The following is a 13,137-nucleotide window of genomic DNA, read 5'->3' on the forward strand; positions in this document are numbered from 1 at the left end:
GTAAATGTTTAGGCCCTCAAAAATGCGATCGTTTACGGAGAAGAAGAAGAAGAATAATAATAATTCTTACAAAAACAAGAGGGACCTCGCAGCGGTCGCTGCTCGGGCCCTAATAATAATAACTAGAGCTGCGAGCAGCTATAAAGGGCCCTCGCAACCTGGGCCACGTTGGGGTATATGCAAGTCGGGGGACTTGCACGTTGGGGTACTGTTAAATAGACAAGGACCATGGAAAATAGAAATGCATTTGCCGTGCCTTGTGTGTAAAAAGGTGCAGTAAAAGGCCAAAAATGATGCACAATTCCCAAAATAAATTCAAAAGTGTGGACTTTCTGATGTGTGTGCAAAGTTTCATGAAAAGTCGCTTGTTTGATATTCAAAACCAGCATCTGTTTATTTGAAAACATTGCATGGCACAGAGATGGTGTGTGATCAAATAAAAAGCTTTTTGATGACTCTTAATGTGGTGTCGCTGTGCAACACATATGTATTCATGACATAGTGAAGTATTGTGACAGTTTTGTAGGGTCCAGCAAACAGTAAATGTGTGACAGTTATTCAAGAAAAAATGTAGCTTTGAAGCAGGCTAACCAATGACATCATCTAAAGGGGAAAAAAGCACATGAGCAAGCATAGGTATAAGTAGAGGAGAAAAAGAGATGAAAGAAGTGCGAGAGATGGAACAGGAGAGGAATGCAGCTGTTTATGTATAGCTGTTGTAACAGGACAGATTAAATAACACTTTAACCTGGGGTTAACAGCGCCCTAGGACAGATAAACTCTTTAGTGTAAAAGTTTTCTGGGACAGATGAATCCCTTGGGGTCAAAGAGTTTGGGTTAGCACATAGTCTGTCTTAGGATAATGTACCTCCATGGATGAATTAGTCCTAGGACGCTTTGACCTGCGGGCTAAAAGTTCAGGGGGGTTAACCTGTCCTGTTATATTGTGATCATCGTCTTCGTGCATGTCCTCAGTGGCTTCTTCTGTCTGTGTGGCAGCATTTGATACATCTGTAGAACAAAAAAGAATGAAGAATCATGTTAGATCTGTGAAGTTTGGTTGTCTTAGGTGTAGTTTACAGAACAGTCGTGTGCATATTTTTAGCATGGTAGTGTCTTAATACAAATGCATATTATGTAATGCACTGTATATGGATATTACAGACGTAATATTTGACGGTGATCTTATATTCATAGTTTTTGCCCGTTAATAAATAATATAGCTAGTAAGTAATAAGACACGCAAAAATGGTATAGTTGAATCCTCTGGGTCAAAAAGCAATGTTTTAGGATTGTGTGATGAAATGATGAATAAAAGTAAGGATACGACAGGTACATAAATGGTTATGTAAGTGTAAAATTTGGCATGGTGTGTCCAGATACATGCAGGATAAGTATAAAATATTATGGTGTGTGATTGATTTTTTCTTAGTAAAAATTAGTATTGTAAAGGTCATGTCACAGTATGTCCAAAAATTTTTTTTTTTTAAATCTATGGTATAGAAACATCATAATCAGGGGCAAAGACATAAACATAATAGTAGTAATTAATAATGATAGAATTTAAATACAATCTTTTCCATGAATATGTCAGTTATTTTGAGAAGATACAGAAAAAAAAGAACTTTGAAGTGTCTATCAGTGGATGAAAGAGGGCAAGATCACAGCATAGCTACATGATATCAGTCACATTTGAAAGTAATCAAGTGTAGTATGTATTCACATTATATACATTGAGAAATTGAGGCTCAATAATCAGTCAGTGTTTTAGTTAACAGTCCAATGTTACCTTCAAGATATTCCTAACAGAAAAAAAGGAACGTGCATTAACAAAAAAATGTAAAAATGTCTATTGTCAAACATGTCATTCATTATACACAATGTGTAGGATGGGGATGCTTGCTGTGTTAGTGTTTGTGTGTCTTCCATGTCATATAGCTTACCATCACGGACAAATGCATCACATGCATCCTTTATATCCAATGCAGTCTGGAGTTCTTTCACAAGCTTGGTTTTGAAGTCTATCTGTTTTTCAAGTGCTCGATTGACTCGAGTCACATGGACTAGTTGGTTCATTTGGGAATGAAGATCAAGGCTGCGCTGGTATAAGTCGTTGCGACTGAAAGCATGATCAATGCATGCATACTGTAATGACAAAGCATTCAATGAAAATCAGTCATGTTAGATTCCATGATTCTAAATAGCAGAGGTAACGTGTTGGTGCAAAACGTTGTGGTCGTGTTGCATGTTACTCAATGGCTGTGTGTGTCAAAACGAGTTTATTTGAAAGAATATACAAATATATACACACGGACATATATATTTATACAGTATAACAGTACCGCATGTATTGGTTTTAAGGAAAGAGTTGAAAAGCAGTGTTCAGAAAAAAGCATAAGACGCACAAAGTACCATTTCACTACATGTAATAAGTTGTCAAGTAGACATGTGAATTAAGTGGTTAAGATAGTGGCTACTGTGCAAGTAAGCTTCAATTGTCTCTAAAAGGTTAGCATATGTGTTCTACATGATATCAATGGCTAGACGTGCTCGTGGAGAAACATTACAAACAGAAAAACACACTAAAGGTGCCTTTAACAAACCTGTTAATAAATGAGAACTTAATACATATATGTATGGCATACTGTATATGATTGAGAAAGTTGTCCTGTTTAGTTTATGTATTGTATACTTACGGAAAAAAGTTGGCAATCTTTGCGTATGGAGATGATTAGAGGGTCTTTATCAAAAGAGAATTTGCTTGGTGATTTGTTCATGTTCTGTAGAAAAGCAAAGGAGTAGAAATAAATACAGTATCATACTTCATAAACATACAAGAAATTTGTAGCTGTATTAACCATTGTTGGTATTTGAAGTGATAATTTAGGAATAGAAGTGTAGTGATTGCAGAATTTATAGAGTGCTTACCTTGTATGACTTTGTAGATGGAAATGTCTTTTGTTGAAAGAGCTCTTTGTTGTCTACTATATATGCAAGGACAAGCATAAGTAGGTGTGGTTATGAAGTACTTGACCATTGAAATAAAGCAGTGGTATCAAATGTATGGACCGTGGTTTGGCTCAGGCCTGCAAAGGGGTTTAATGTGGCACAAGAGATAATCTTGTAAGGTACAAAAAATAATAATAATATAATAGGTATGCCTCTGAGTTTTCACAAATCTAGGTCAAGTCAAGTCATCTTTAGTTATTTCGCGCTTGAATCATCCAATCGGAAATGCTCCATAAAAAATGTATAGAGGGTGCGATTTATTGCAAATTGCACAAGAAATCTCTAAAAATTCATGTTAATGACAAGTCTGATGTGTGTGCAAAGTTTCACGAGTTTTCACACATGTATAGATAAAAAAAAACAAAGCAGCACTTTACTTGGCAACCAATGCATCGCTATAGCAGCAGCGTGCGACAAAATAAAAAACTTTCGATAAATTTGCATCTTAAACATCTTAAGATGAAACACACCAAGTTTGAACACGGTCGGATGAATTTTGTAGGAGGAGTTAAAATATGACCCCTAAAAAAGGCCACAAAAAAAGGCTACAAATCCCATCATAAATCAAAATGGCGGACTTCCTGTTTGGTTTAGCACATGGTTCCAAGAGACTTTTTTGTACATCGTGGGCTCTTATGTATGCCTCTAAATTATCATAGCGCTAGGTGAAACGTACAACCGGGAATGCTTCGTTAAAGAGGAGTTTTTTAGCTCAAAATGTGATGCCCGGCCCCTACGGGACTTCCTGTTGGGTTTAGCACATGGCACCAAGAGACTTTTTTGTACATCGTGGGCTGTTACATTTGTCTCCAAATTTTCGTAGCTCTAGCTGCTTCGTACAACTGGGAATGCTTCATTAAGAAGGAATTTTTTCCTTTGCAAACTGTGCATGCCACGGCAACAGCGTGCGACAAAATAAAAAGCTTTCAATAACTTTTCATCTTCAACATCTTAAGATGAATCACACCAAGTTTGGAGATGATCGGATAAACTCTGTAGGAGGAGTTCGTTAAAATAAGACCCCTATGAAATGGCCCAAAAAATGGCAACACGTTCCAAAGTAAATCAAAATGGCGGACTTCCTGTTCGGTTTAGCATATGGTTCAAAAAGAGTTTTTTGTACCTTGAGGGCTGTTACATATGTCTTCAAATATTGTTAACTCTAGGTGAAATGTACAGCCGGGAATGCTTCATTAAGTTAGAATTTTGAAACACAAAATTTGATGCCTCGCCTCTGGCGGACTTCCTGTTAGGTTTAGCATATGGCACCAACAGGCTTTTTTGTAGATCATAGTCTGTTACATATGTGTACCAATTTTCGTAGCTCTAGATTAAACGTACCACCGGCAATGCTTCGTTAAGTAAGAATTTTGAAACTGTAAATTTGATGCCCCGCCACCGTCATATAGTATGTCAAAAACTTTAGATTTTTTACCATGATGTTGTCCCAGGTGTTGAGATGGTACAGCCCAAGTTTGAAGTCAATCGGGTTAACCGTGTAGGAGAAGCGGGCAAAAGTATGACCCCTGTAAAAGTGCAAAAATGGGCCAAAATTGGACATTCAAATACTCATACCTCACTTCCTGTCTATTTTAGGGTACACATATCAAAGAGGTTTTTGTTCATCTGGATGTGCTACAGGTGCCACACAATTTTCGTAGCCATAGGACAATCGTAGCGGGACAGGGATCCGTTAAACCTATGTAGGTGGCACTACAGAGCCATTTTTCTGTTATCATGTATGGCGACTTTAAAATATCAAATTTTTCGCCAGACCCGATCTGCGTGTAAAGTTTGGTGAGTTTTCGTTCATGTTTAGTGCCTCAAAAATGTGGTTGTTTGCGGAAAAGAATAATAACAAAGAAAAAGAAGAAGAAGAATAACTAGAGCTGCGAGCAGCTATAAAGGGCCCTCGCAACCCGGGCCACGTTGGGGTACTTGCACGTCGGGGTACTGGCACGTTGGGGTACTGTCAAATAGGACAAGACCATCTAAAATGTTTTTGACAAGCCTTGTGTGTGCAAAGTATAATCAAAACGCAAAATATGGTGTGCAATTCCCAAAATAAATTCAAAATGGTGGACTTCCTTTTAGGTTTAGCATACGGCTACAGAATACCTTTTGTAGGTCTTAAGCTAATAGGTATGCCTCCCAGTTTTCATAAATCTTGGTCAAGTCATCTTTAGTTGTGTATCGCTTGAATCATACAATTGGAAATGCTCCATAAAAATGCATAGAGGGCGCTATTGAGCACAACGTTGGGTTACTTGCACGTCAGGGTACTGGCACGTCGGGGTACTGTAACATGGAACAAGGACCATTTAAAATGTTATTTTTTTCCATGGCTTGTCTGTGCAAAGTTTAATGAGAAAGGCCAAAAATGATGTATAATTCCCAAAATAAAATCAAAATAGCGGACTTCCTCTTTGGTTTGGCAAATGGCTACATAATACTTTTTTGTAGGTCTAGCATAATCATACAATCGGAAATGCTTCATAAAAATGTCTAGAGGGCGCTATTTATTGCAAATTGCACAATAAATCTCTAAAAATTCATGTTCATGACAAGTCTGATGTGTTTGCAAAGTTTCATGAGTTTTCATGTGTATAAAAAAAAAAAAAAAAGCAGCACTTGACAACTGTTACATGGAACAAGGACCATTTAAAATGTTAGTTTTTTCCATGCCTTGTCTGTGCAAAGTTTAATGAAAAAGGCCAAAAATGATGTATAATTCCCAAAATAAAATCAAAATAGCGGACTTCCTCTTTGGTTTGGCAAATGGCTACATAATACTTTTTTGTAGGTCTAGCATAATCATACAATCGGAAAGGCTTCATAAAAATGTCTAGAGGGCGCTATTTATTGCAAATTGCACAATAAATCTCTGAAAATTCATGTTCATGACGAGTCTGATGTGTTTGCAAAGTTTCATGAGTTTTCATGTGTATAAAAAAAAAAAGCAGCACTTGACAAACAATGCATTGCTATGGCAACAGCGTGTTACAAAATAAAAAACTTTCGATTACTTTGCATCTTAAACATCTTAAGATGAAACACACCAAGTTTGAAGACAGTCGGATAAATTTTGTAGGAGGGGTTCGTTAAAATATGACCCCTGAAAAAGGCCACAAAAAATGGCAACAAATCCCATCATAAATCAAAATGGCAGACTTCCTGTTTGGTTTAGCACATGGTTCCAAGAGACTTTTTTGTACATCGTGGGCTCTTATGTATGCCTGCAAATTATCATAGCGCTAGGTGAAACGTACAACCGGGAATGCTTCGTTAAAGAGGAATTTTTTAGCTCAAAATGTGATGCCCGGCCCCTGGGGGACTTCCTGTTGCGTTTAGCACATGGCACCAAGAGACATTTTTGTACATCCTGGGCTGTTACATATGTCTACAATTTTTCGTCGCTCTAGCTGCTTCGTACAACTGGGAATGCTTCATTAAGAAGGATTTTTTTCCTTTGCAAAAAGTGCATGCCACGATAACAGCGTGTGACGAAATAAAAAACTTTCAATAACTTTTCATTTTCAACATCTTAAGATGAATCACACCAAGTTTGAAGATGATCGGATAAACTCTGTAGGAGCAGTTTGTTAAAATATGACTCCTATGAAATGGCCAAAAAAAAATGGCAACACATTCCAAAGTAAATCAAAATGGCGGACGTCCTGTTAGGTTTAGCATATGGTTCAAAAAGAGTTTTTTGTACCTCGAGGGCTGTTATATACCTCTACAAATTTTGGTAACTCTAGGTGAAACGTACAGCCGGGTATGCTTTGTTAAAGAGGAGGTTTTTTTTAGCTCAAAATGTGATGCCCGGCCCCTGGGGGACTTCCTGTTGGGTTTAGCACAGGGCACCAAGAGACTTTTTTGTACATCTTGGGCTGTTACATATGTCTACAAATTTTCGTAGCTCTAGCTGCTTCGTACAACTGGCAATGCTTCTTTAAGGATACTTTTTTTCCTTTGCAAACAGTGCATGCCATGACAACAGCGTGCGACGAAATACAAAGCTTTCAATAACTTTTCATCTTCAACATCTTAAGATGAATCACACCAAGTTTGAAGATGATCGGATAAACACTGTAGGAGGAGTTCGTTAAAATAAGACCCCAATGAAATGGCCAAAAAAATGGCAACACGTTCCAAAATAAATCAAAATGGTGGACTTCCTGTTAGGTTTAGCATATGGTTCAAAAAGAGTTTTTTGTAGGTCATAGTCTGTTACATATGTGTACCAATTTTCGTAGCTCTAGATTAAACGTACAACCGGCAATGCCTCGTGAAGTAAGAATTTTTAAACTCTAAATTTGATGCGCCGCCGCTGTCATATAGTATATCAAAAACTTTTCATTTTTCACAATGATGTTGTCCCAGGTGTTGAGATGGTACATCCCAAGTTTGAAGTCAATCGGGTTAACCGTGTAGGAGAAGCGGGCAAAAGTATGACCCCTGTAAATATGCAAAACTGGGCCAAAATTGGACATTTAAATACTCATACCTCACTTTCTGTCTATTTTAGGGTACACACTTCAAAGAGGTTTTTGTTCATTGGGATGTGCTACAGGTGCCACACAATTTTCATAGCCGTCGGACAATCGTAGCAGGACAGGGATCCGTTTAACCTATGTAGGGGGCGCTAAGGAGCCATTTTTCTGTTATCATGTATGGCGACTTTAAAATATCAAATTTTTCGCCAGGCCTGATGTGCGTGTAAAGTTTGGTGAGTTTTCGGTCACATTTAGTGTCTCAAAAATGCGATTGTTTGCGGAGAAGAATAATAATAAGAATAATAATAATAAGAAGAATTCCTACAAAAACAATAGGGCCTCGCAGCGGCACCGCCGCCGCCGCTGCTCGGGCCCTAATAAAGAGGAGTTTTTTAGCTCAAAATGTGATGCCCGGCCCCTGGGGGACTTCCTGTTGGGTTTAGCACATGGCACCAAGAGACTTTTTTGTACATCCTGGGCTGTTACATATGTCTACAATTTTTCGTCGCTCTAGCTGCTTCGTACAACTGGGAATGCTTCATTAAGAAGGATTTTTTTCCTTTGCAAAAAGTGCATGCCACGACAACAGCGTGTGATGAAATAAAAAACTTTCAATAACTTTTCATTTTCAACATCTTAAGATGAATCACACCAAGTTTGAAGATGATCGGATAAACTCTGTAGGAGGAGTTTGTTAAAATATGACCCCTATGAAATGGCCAAAAAAAATGGCAACACATTCCAAAGTAAATCAAAATGGCGGACGCCCTGTTAGGTTTAGCATATGGTTCAAAAAGAGTTTTTTGTACCTCGAGGGCTGTTATATACCTCTACAAATGTTGGTAACTCTAGGTGAAACGTACAGCCGGGTATGCTTTGTTAAAGAGGAGTTTTTTAGCTCAAAATGTGATGCCCGGCCCCTGGGGGACTTCCTGTTGGGTTTAGCACAGGGCACCAAGAGACTTTTTTGTACATCTTGGGCTGTTACATATGTCTACAAATTTTCGTAGCTCTAGCTGCTTCGTACAAATGGGAATGCTTCTTTAAGGATATTTTTTTTCCTTTAAAAACAGTGCATGCCATGACAACAGCGTGCGACGAAATACAAAGCTTTCAATAACTTTTCATCTTCAACATCTTAAGATGAATCACACCAAGTTTGAAGATGATCGGATAAACACTGTAGGAGGAGTTCGTTAAAATAAGACCCCAATGAAATGGCCAAAAAAATGGCAACACGTTCCAAAATAAATCAAAATGGTGGACTTCCTGTTAGGTTTAGCATATGGTTCAAAAAGAGTTTTTTGTAGGTCATAGCCTGTTACATATGTGTACCAATTTTCGTAGCTCTAGATTAAACGTACAACCGGCAATGCTTCGTGAAGTAAGAATTTTTCAACTCTAAATTTGATGCGCCGCCGCCGTCATATAGTATATCAAAAACTTTTCATTTTTCACAATGATGTTGTCCCAGGTGTTGAGATGGTACATCCCAAGTTTGAAGTCAATCGGGTTAACCGTGTAGGAGAAGCGGGCAAAAGTATGACCCCTGTAAATGTGCAAAAATTGGCAAAAATTGGACATTTAAATACTCATACCTCACTTTCTGTCTATTTTAGGGTACACACTTCAAAGAGGTTTTTGTTCATTGGGATGTGCTACAGGTGCCACACAATTTTCATAGCCGTCGGACAATCGTAGCGGGACAGGGATCCGTTTAACCTATGTAGGGGGCGCTAAGGAGCCATTTTTCTGTTATCATGTATGGCGACTTTAAAATATCAAATTTTTCGCCAGGCCTGATGTGCGTGTAAAGTTTGGTGAGTTTTCGGTCACGTTTAGTGTCTCAAAAATGCGATTGTTTGCGGAGAAGAATAATAAGAATAAGAATAATAATAATAAGAAGAATTCCTACAAAAACAATAGGGCCTCGCAGCGGCACCGCCGCCGCCGCTGCTCGGGCCCTAATAATAATAATAATTTTTACAAAAACAATAGGGACCTCGCAGCGGTCGCTGCTCGGGCCCTAATAATAACTAGAGCTGCGAGCAGCTATAAAGGGCCCTCGCAGCCCGGGCCACGTTGGGGTACTTGCACGTTGGGGAACTTGCACATTGGGGTACTGGCACATTGGAAGCAGAATTTCTTTGAAAATGGCATGATAAACATGTGGACTTTTTTTTTTTTTTTTGCCAGGTGTGATGAGTGTGTCAAGCTCAATGGGTTTTGGTGATTGTTAAGATCTGCAAAAATCAGCGTCTTTTTTTTATTTTTAGGCAATGAGTTGCTCTGATTGGTATTTTTCGTAAAAGTATATATACACACATCATCGCTCGTACTCATTGCACAATGTTGCTTTTATTGTCCATAGAGGCGATAAAAAAAAAAAATAAAACTAAATAAAAAATACGTATGTTTGGATCGGTCTGATACCAGTGAACATATTGAGTGGTGGAAAGTAAAAGAATATTCATAAATGACTTAGTTATCACACTTACAATGAGTTTACAATTTTTGCAAAAATACCGTAAGTGAGGCATTTTTTTTTATGCCTCAAGGACTAGGTGGCGCTGTATTTATAACTGAATTTTGTCATAGAGATACCTTCAGGCCTTGACTCTAAATATACATTTCAAATATGGGATTTTTTGGAGCATGTACCTGGGAGTTATTAAGCATAGCCTTCATTCACGATATTGCTTTTAATGTCCATAGAGGCTATCAAAAATACATAAAACTAAGTAACAAAAATATGTATGTTTGGTTAGGTCTGATGCCAGTGTTATTTTGAGTGGTGGAAGGTAAAAGAATATTCCTAAATGACTTAGTTATCACACTTAGAATGAGTTTACATTTTTTGTACAAAATACCGTAAGTGGGGTATTTTTTTTTCATGCCTCAAGGGCTAGGTGGCGCTGCATATATAACTGAATGTTGTCATAGAGATACCTTCAGGCCTTGACGATAAACATACATGTCAAGTTTGGGATTTTTTGGAGCATGTATCGGGGAGTTATTAAGCATATCCTTTTTCAGTGCGAAACACAAATTTTGATGCCCCGCCCTCATCATATAGTATTTCCAAAAGTCAAGATTTTTCCGTCTGTTGTTGGCTCAGGTCTTGGCATGGTCCAGGTCAAGTCATAAGTCAGTCGGATAAAACGTGTAGGAGAAGTGGGCAAAAGTATGCCCCCTGAAAATGTGCAAAAATCGTAAAAAATGGGACATTCAAAAATTCGTAGCTCACTTCCTGTTCATTTTAGCATATGGGTCCAAGAGACTTTTTTGTAGGTCTTTGGCTCCCTCATACACGTAAAAATTTTCGTAGATCTTGCTTAAACGTACAATCGGGGCTGCTTCGTTAAAAATTTCTAGGGGGCGCTATTGAGTCATTTTTGTAAAAATAGCACAATCAACAATAAAATATTGTTCATTTTACCAGGCCAGATGTGTGTGCCAAGTTTCATGAGTTTCTGCGCATGTTTAGACCCTCAAAACTGGCGTTGTTTTCTTGGCGAACAGTGCTTAGCCACGCCCACAGCGATTCGCGAAAACTCACAAACTTCGTGTTGTGACATCATGAAGGCCGAAACCCTCATCTGAGCAAATCTGAGGTAGGTCCAGTTAACGTGTTTGGACAAAAACGTAGAAAAAAATTCGTAAGAAAAAAAAAATGCCACTAGGTGGCGCTATCAGTAAGATGAAATATAAGTTCGTAGATGTCTTTAGGGCTGGACTCTCATCAAATGTGTGAAATTTTAAGAAGATAGGATCATCTCGGTCAAGTTCATGCAGCTTTTATTGTCACGAAAAATCTTCAGACTTTGCGGCACCGTAGCGGCCACGCCCTTTGGCGAAAAGTTACAATATTCGGTGTTGGGCATGATCAACATCTTAAGGCTTTTCTGACCAACTTTCAACTGGATCCCTTCAACGAGCTCAGCGCAGTAGCTAAAAACGTAAAGTATGACATTTATTGTCACCACTAGGTGGCGCTATATGTATAACTGAATTTTATCATATAGATGTTTTCAGGCCGTGACTATTACGTTGCCTGAGAAGTTTGAGATTTTTTGGAGCTTGAACATGGGAGTTATTAAGCATTTGCTCTTTCTGGACAAATGAAATTTTAAAGACAATATTTGATGACCCGCCCCCATCATATAGTATTTCGAAAAGGCAAGATGTTTTGCCCAGTTGTTCTCTCAGGTCTTGAGATGATAAATGCCAAGTTTGAAGTCAATTGGATGAAAAATGTTTGCAAAGGGGGAAAAAGCATGACCACAGTGAATGTGGCAAAATAGGCCAAAATTGGACATAAAAAAATTCATAGCTCACTTCCTGTACATTTTAGCTACATGGTCCCAATAGACTTTTTTGTGCGTCTCGGGGTGCTACACGTGCCTGCCAATTTTCGTTGCTCTAACTCAAACGTGCCAGGCTTGGTTTTTATTTTTCTACGCTAGGGGGCGCTATAGAGTCGCGTTGTTATGACGACTTCATAATATCAAATTTTTCGCCGGGCCTGAGGAGTGTGCAAAGTTTGGTGAGTTTTCGTGAATGTTTAGGTACTCAAAAATGCGATCGTTTACGGAGAAGAAGAAGAAGAAGAAGAAGAAGAAGAAGAAGAAGAACTAGAGCTGCGAGCAGCTATAAAGGGCCCTCGCAGCCCGGGCCACGTTGGGGTCCTTGCACGTTGGGGTACTGGCATATTGGAAGCAAAATTTCTTTGAAAATGGCATAATAAACGTTTACATGTAGAATATTTTTTTTTGCCAGTGTGTGTCAAGCTCAACGGGTTTTGGTGGTTGTTAAGACCTGCAAAAATCAGCGTCCTTTTTTATTTTTAGGCAATGAGTTGCCCTGATTGGTATTTTTTGTAAAAGTGTATATACACATCATCGCTCGTTGTACTCATTGCACAATGTTACTTTTATTGTCCAAAGGGGCAATCAAAAATGAATAAAACAAAATGGAAACGTACATACGTTTGGATCGGTGTGAAGCCAGTGAACAATTTGAGTGGTGGAAACTAAAAGAATATTCATAAATGACTTAGTTATCACACTTAGAATGAGTGTACATTTTTTGTACAAAATACCGTATGTGGGGTATTTTTTATTTTTTTTTCTATAAGCCTCAAGGGCTAGGTGGCGCTGTATTTATAACTGAATGTTGTCATAGAGATACCTTCAGGCCTTGATTATAAGCATACATGTCAAGTGTGGGATTTTTTTTGGAGCATGTACCGTGGAGTTATTAAGCATATCCTTCATTCACGATATTGCTTTTAATGTCCATAAAGGCTATCAAAAATAAATAAAAATATATATATGTTTGGATAAGTCTGATGCCAGTGAACATTTTGAGTGGTGGAAACTAAAAGAATATTCATAAATGACTTAGTTATCACACTTAGAATGAGTTTACATTTTTTGTACAAAATACCGTATGTGGGGTATTTTTTTTTTTATGCCTCAAGGGCTAGGTGGCACTGCATATATAACTGAATGTTGTCATAGAGATAACTTCAGGCCTTGACGATAAACATACATGTCAAGTTTGGGATTTTTTGGAGCATGTACCGGGGAGTTATCAAGCATATCCTTTTTCATTGCGAAACACAAAT

The 13,137-nt window shown here is 38.2% G+C and overlaps 1 protein-coding gene across 1 annotated transcript in view; it reads right to left on the bottom strand.

The window, feature by feature from the left end:
• Window positions 1-336: 336 nt before the first annotated feature.
• The window catches only part of LOC144001418 (uncharacterized), a 213,613-nt gene continuing 200,812 nt past the window's right edge, over window positions 337-13,137 (bottom strand). Inside the window, exons 3-6 of the mRNA XM_077495722.1 lie at window positions 2,929-2,984; window positions 2,697-2,780; window positions 1,944-2,145; window positions 337-1,011 (exon numbers count right to left, since the gene is read on the bottom strand). Of these exons, the coding sequence (XP_077351848.1) occupies window positions 824-1,011; window positions 1,944-2,145; window positions 2,697-2,780; window positions 2,929-2,984 (530 nt within the window). The 3' untranslated portion in view covers window positions 337-823. The remainder of the gene's footprint in view (window positions 1,012-1,943; window positions 2,146-2,696; window positions 2,781-2,928; window positions 2,985-13,137) is intronic.

Source organism: Festucalex cinctus, chromosome 14 (assembly GCF_051991245.1).
Source record: "Festucalex cinctus isolate MCC-2025b chromosome 14, RoL_Fcin_1.0, whole genome shotgun sequence".
Taxonomy (NCBI): Eukaryota; Metazoa; Chordata; class Actinopteri; order Syngnathiformes; family Syngnathidae; genus Festucalex; species Festucalex cinctus.